This window comes from Oncorhynchus gorbuscha, linkage group LG07, assembly GCF_021184085.1.
Source record: "Oncorhynchus gorbuscha isolate QuinsamMale2020 ecotype Even-year linkage group LG07, OgorEven_v1.0, whole genome shotgun sequence".
NCBI lineage: Eukaryota > Metazoa > Chordata > Actinopteri > Salmoniformes > Salmonidae > Oncorhynchus > Oncorhynchus gorbuscha.
The window spans coordinates 14,734,411-14,741,254 of NC_060179.1; the positions used below are offsets into that span (position 1 = coordinate 14,734,411).

A 6,844-nucleotide genomic window follows, 5' to 3' on the forward strand; every position below is an offset into this window, starting at 1 on the left:
TGACTGTTTTGTTGATCTCATTTATTATCCTATCAAGACTCCAGCTCATGATGAAACACACTGAAGTTTGCAGTCCATCCACTGAAAAAAAGGTCTCTCAAACTACTTTCCCTCACACGCAGGTGACACGTGTGTGGGACCGGCCAGTCTCCAGTCTTACATGCTGGGGCAGGTGTGCGGAGCTTGGTTCTACTCGTCATTGTCTGACTCCTCCTCTTCCTGGCTGATCTGGAAGTATCTCAGCTCGTAGGTCTCCTTGTCTGACGCCACGACTCTCAACCAATCACGGAGGTTGTTCTTCTTCAGGTACTTCTTGGTCAGGTATTTCAGGTACCTGTGGACAAATGGGAGAGGATAATGAGTTTGACGTCAAAGAAGGGGAGAAGAACACTTCAGATCTGTCCTAAAGGGTAGAGTCCAGGGTGTTTCTCAAACCTACTCCTGGTTAACAAGGCATGCTGAGTAGTAGACTACGGACACCAACAGCCCACCTCTTAGAGAACTGCTTCTGTGACGTGACGTTGATCTTGTTCTTCAGGCGGGCGATCTCGATTACATTCGCCAGATTTCCTGTCTTGCCGTTGACCTTTACCCTCTCTTTGAGGAATGTTTCCTGTTGGACAGAGCACAGTGACACTAGGGAAGAGAACCCTAGGGTTTGAGCTAGGGAATGGAACCCTAGTCCACACACAGAGTTAGGCAAACACAACACAATAATAAAGTATAATATCTCTAGCCTGCTTAATGATGAGGTGGTGTCAGACAAAGCAGGGCCGGTAACTTACGAAGTTGGCCGAGTCCAAAATGCCGTCCTCCACAGGGTGGGTCAGGTCCAGGGTGAACTTCCAGGACACCCCCCTCTTGGTCCTCTTGACCACTGTCTGTTTCTTCTGCTTTAGCTAGGGAAAACAACCATGGCATTCAAATCATAGAAATATAAACGACGGGAAAGATTCTGATCGCCATGACAGGCATTCCTCAATCTAATGTTCCTCCTGATTCTAAACCATGGCTCTCAGAGGATAGAATAGGGATTAATCCAACATGATTCAGTTTTCCTTAGACTAGAGTAGTGTAATACAGGGGTGTCAAACTCATTCCAGAGGGCCTAGTGTCTACTGGTTTTGGAATTTTTAATTCAATTAAGACCAAGACAACCAGGTGAGGGGAGCGCTTTACTAAATGGTGACCGTAATCCACCTTAAGTACAAGGGAGGAGCAAAATCCTGCAGACACTCGCCCCTCCATTATACAGCACAGTGGATCTAATTCACACTGACCATCAATCCAAAGGTAGAGCAAATGTATTTATGCAATTGCAAGTGAAAAGAGGACGCCAAATGTATACTTGTAAAGTAAACAAATATTTTAAATTGGGAAAACCTCTTGAATCTATGCCCGGAAATTACTTTAGAGCGTTTCTCAAACTCAGTGCTGGGGTGGACCGAGGCCTGCACATTTTGGTTTTAGCCCTAGCACTACACAGCTGATTCAAATAATCAAAACGTGGCAAAACTTGACATCAATAAAACCTCTCAGGAAAACCGTCTCAGAACCTCCCTGGAACCTAAAAATGTACATTCCCTAAACTGGCTAAATTTTCACTTCCGTTATCCAAACATTAAAAAATATATATTTTAAACGGTCAGGAAATGTATGGCTTTGTTCCCAGAACCAATGGGAAATCAAAAACGTATGTTCCCACAACTTTCAAGGAAACAAATGTGCTAGCTGGGAAGGGGTTGGAACCTCACCCTGGTAATTTGACTGGTGAAGTCATGGGTATGCTCAAAATGGCTGTCAGTCCTGACTTGAATGCCATTTTTGTTCACCGGTTTGTACTTCTCATCATGCTGTCAGTGAATAGATAAAGCCCTTTCAAAATACAATCGCAGGAAATATGTATGGAAAGCAAATTACAACTGGTGAAAAGACTAATTTGCCAGTTGAAGTTATATTTTTTTCCCCTCAACTGACAAACCGCACTGCTTTTTCAAAGTAGTTCAGGCCTACCTTGAGACCATCACTGGTATGGTGAGAAGGTTACGCATATTCATGCTATCTTCATTGGGTGAGTCGGTATCACTGGAAAGTTGATTTAGTAGCCTATACTATTTATTTCCTCCTAATGTTGTACTTTTTAACGATTCTGAGCCAATTGTGTGCCACCCTACGGGACTCCCAATCCTAGCCGGACGTTATGCAGTCTGGATTCGAACCAGGTACTGCAGTGCCTTAGACAGCTGTGACACTCATTTGTGTCTCCCTTTTTATTGGCCCTGGGCCAGATCTTGACCATGGCCCAGATTCCCTAAAGCATTCGAAGGCTAAATTGTAATCTTAAACTTAAAAGATCCTATGGTTCTAACAATTAATTTAGCCTAAAATGATTTTGGTAATCTGGGCCTAGGTAGCTTGAGTGTCAGGTGAGCCACTCTTGTGTAGTATTAAAAAATAGTCTGTCATGTAGGCCTAAATGAATTAGAATTGCTTTAAATGGGTTTTTAAAAAGGACAAATTCGTCGGGACCCTGTTCAGATTAACCCCTATTTGCTTAAATTCTAAAAAATAAAAAAACTCAACTGTATACCACTCGGCAAATCCGGTGATATAATGCATTATTATTATTACTTTTATTTGTTTCCAGCACCACCAACTCAAAACATCTTCACGCAGCTGTGCCTGTGTAGTGTTAAACCATAACGTGCACCCCTTTGGGGTCCCCAAGACAGAGTTTGACAAACGCTGATTTACAGTAATGATAACTTTGAAACTGAACACGTGTACTGCTAGCTAGCTAACCTTATGCAAGCCCAGCTAGCTTTGCCTTGCTGCCTAATGAATGGCGAGTAGTCGCTTGCTTTACTTAATCACATAACCCAAGAAATATACATTGATGTATAATGTAAAGTGGTGCACATTTTGTTAAATAAAGTGAAATTAACAATGATAAGAAGGGTTTTTCTGTCGAGCTCTTTTCACGTACCGGTGCCATCTTGAGTGTGCGGAGTAGAAAGGAAGTTGCGTTGGTCGGGCGCGGTGTTCGTCAACGTCGTTACGTGAGCCCTTTGCCTAATATGGTCATTGTTCAGGAATGGCATTTCAAATTGGAATTTGGGTATATTCTACTGTAGACTACAGTACACTGATAAATTAAATGAAGGAAATACTATTACCATACTTTCAATAAATAAATCACTGGTGGTATATAGTTGTAAAATGAACTATTTTTCTGTAATTTGCCTTTAAATGCTGTATTAAAAAAAACGTTGCTTTGTATATCTTATGATAAATATACTGTACTGTTATATTAGTTTGAAAGAAATGAGGGGTTCATTGGTTATTATTGGTTGTTCTTATGTTATGTTGCTCCACGCCAAAGGCCAAGTCGGGTCCAAAGAGCAGCCAGACAGCACCCATCCACCCACCCACCCACCCAGACAGCACCCATCCACCCACCTAGACAGCACCCACCCAGACTGCACCCAGAGTGGTCAATCATTGACAGTTAGAAAAGCAGGGTCGTTGATTTACTGATGTAATAGGTCTGTATTGTTGCTAATATGCTTACTGAGTAGCCTGACCACAAGCATGCATGAGTGACCAACAAGCTCACACACCTTATTTGATCTTTCTTTTATCCAAATCTTCTATATAGTGCCAATAGAAAGTCTACCACCCGTTTAACTTTTTTACGTTGTTGCCTTACAAAGTGGGATAGAAATGTAAAGGGGTACTCGGCAGTAGAAACAATAACAGAAGCCTCCCCACCCCTGGTTCGGTAAAAAGATGAGGGATGGGGATGGAGAAATGTATTCACTCTCAAATTCCTATACAGAGCTATGGATGCAAGGATTGACCGGCCATGATATCAACATGATAGTTTTAACCATGTTGAGGCTATATAGTTTGTTTACATTTTCTTTGTTTACAAACATTGGAGTAAAACAAGCTTATATTTTGGGTTCTGATGGGGTATGACAGTTGAACTATGCACAAGGCATATATTCTTAAAGAATCAATGGGAACATATAATTAATTTGAGTCAAATTGATGTAGCAACCGCTGATTGCCCCTTTAATTGCATTTTGATGTCATTGATCTACACAAAATACTCCATAATGTCAAAGTGAAAATATATATATATATTTTTTTACAAATGTTTACATATTAACACAAATTGTATAACTAAAATAGCCATTGCTTAAGTATTCACCCCCTTTTAGGCAAGACTAAATTTAGTTCAGAAGTAAAATTTGGCTTAACAAATCACACAATCTCTAAAATAATAGGGAATGACATAATTTCTGAATGACTTCACCTTCCTCTGTCCCCAATACGTACATCTGTAAGGTCCCTCAGTCAAGTACCGAATTAGAACAATAACAAACCAGACACTGAATATCTCTTTAAGCATGGTCAAGTTAATAATTAATTTATTAAACTACCCAGACACATCAAAGATGCAGTCATCCTTCTGAACTGAGCTGCAGGACAGGAAGGAAACTGGTTAGGGATGTTACCATGACAAAAAGTATTTATTCCCAGAGCTGATTTAATGTAAACTCAAGCATTACATGACTCACCCCCTCTCGACTGAAGTTCTGCTTGAAGTGAATGAACTAGCTCGCTAGTAGCTACCACATCCAGTTCATCTCTAGCAATCTGTCCGTAGCAGTATTTAACAGCTGTAGTGTCTGGAAATGGTTTGTAGTCTGTTTTGTCTCGTTTCAACAGAAGTAAATGAACACGGCTAGTTTTTGCCAGTTGATGTACCATTTGGAGTTAGAGAAAAGTTGGATAATGTTAGCTAGCTCACTGACTTTTTAGCTATTATTTTTGCCTCGATCACACTAGACCTGAATCAAATGATGAAACCAGCAGCCAATTGAATACTGATATTGTGACGTTTTTTGAAAGTGTAACTGCAGTTTTTATTAGTCAGTACAGCAATCTAACGTTATTGAGCGGTAGGTTTCCCTAGCTAATTCCCTACTTTTTTCCCCATACTGACACGGTATAACAGCTGTACAGGCTGTCATGGTGCAGTCAGTACACAACACTATGGTCATCATGTCTTAGCAGGATCAGATGGTGACAGTGTCCCAGCAGGGTAAGACAGCCAGGGTAGACCAGTTTAGAGTTCAGGTGAATTTATATATTATATCAACCAGTGAATGGATACAAAGTTCCATCTTAAATTGCTGGTCATTTCCATGATAAAACTATTGATTCTATTATAGGATAATATAATGTAGAAATGTACATCGAGGTAACTCTTTGTCATGCCTCATCTGAGCAGGATCAGATGGTGACGGGTCTCAGCCGGGGATGACCAGTCTGTGATGGTGCGGAGGTGATCTTTTGCAGATGCAACACTATTCTCTATGTAGCAAACACTGGACAAGCCAGAAGCTTCAAAGATGAACTATTTTAAGGCAGTCTGACAAACCTCTACAGTTGATTTCCAAACTGTATTAAGGGTTGATAGAGGCTTTTCCCAATAAAACAAACTGTGAGACGCTACTGATGCTGAATGGGCATTCTAACAGATCTGTATCCAGTCCTGTTCATATAATCAGACATAAATGTGTGGTTTAAGACCATCCATAGAACATCCTATAAGCCAGTGAAACTGAATATCACGCACTCAGAAGTGTAAAACACAAAAGGGGACATATTTGCATGTTATGCCCTTGTTGTAAGTCGCTCTGGATAAGAGCGTCTGCTAAATGACTTAAATGTAAATGTGAAGGCTAATACATTCTGACAAAGAGTGTGTTATTTTTATCTCAGCATGTCTACAGATTTTCCTTGTCTTTGCTTGCTTGAAAATGTTGATACTGGAGACTTATCAGGAGAAACTGTATGACCTACCATTTATAGCAGCTAAGAAATTGGGTGCCATTAATTGAAAGGTTGGCCATCCTCCCACAATGTCAAGTTATGGATCACTAGATTTGATTTATTACCAGATTTTAAGAGTAACTTGCATAAGGTCTGGATGCCTTATATGGAATACTGTATGACAAAAGGAGTCTACATTGAAAGATGCTTATACTGCACAAAAATAGAAATGCAATATGTAAAGTGCTGGTCCCATGTTTCATGAGCTGAAATAAAATATCACATTAAATGTTCCATATGCACAAAAAGCTTATTTCTCTCAAATGATATGCACAAATTTGTTTACATCCATGTTAGTGAGCATTTCTCATTTGCCAAAATAATTAATCCACCTAACAGGTGTGGCATAACAAGAAGCTGATTAAAAAGCATGATCATTCCACAGGTGCACCTTGTGCTGAGAACAATAAAAGTCCACTCTAAAATGTGCAGTTTTGTCACAAGACAATGCCACAGATATCTTACATTTTGAGGGATAGTACAATTGGCAAAACTAATTCTGAGTGGATGGGCCTATCCCATGGCACTTATCGTAAGAGTAGGGGTGTTAACCCCAGTGTCCTGGCTAAAATCCCAATCTGGCCCTCAAACCATCATGGCTACTTAAATCATCCCCCTCCTCTCTCCTGTAACTATTCCCCAGGTTGTTGCTGTAAATGTGTTCTCAATTTACCTGGTAAAATAAGGGTTAATATAAATAGTTAAGCTACATTTGCTGCTAGCCTGAATCTGTGAGTGACAGTAGGCTGTTAGAGATTGCACAGATTTAAAATGTGCCAACCTGAATGCCAAATTGTTAAATTAGGGTTTGTTAGGTCATGAAAATGAAAAGTTTCAATTTTTAATGTAATTCATGAAAGCACACTTAAACAAGACCAATAAAGACGGATCAGCCATTATCAGAATGACCCTTCAGTGCATGTCTGTGTGTGTGCCA

General features: G+C 40.2%; 1 protein-coding gene across 1 annotated transcript; it reads right to left on the reverse strand.

The window, feature by feature from the left end:
• Positions 1–3,033, reverse strand: rpl22l1 (ribosomal protein L22-like 1). Its single transcript, XM_046354995.1, has 4 exons — positions 2,987–3,033; positions 786–899; positions 492–613; positions 1–334 (listed from the first exon to the last, which is right to left on the reverse strand). The coding sequence occupies exons 1-4, from the start codon at positions 2,993–2,995 to the stop codon at positions 190–192; spliced, it is 390 nt and encodes a 129-aa protein (XP_046210951.1). The 5' UTR covers positions 2,996–3,033; the 3' UTR covers positions 1–189.
• Positions 3,034–6,844: the final 3,811 nt, after the last annotated feature.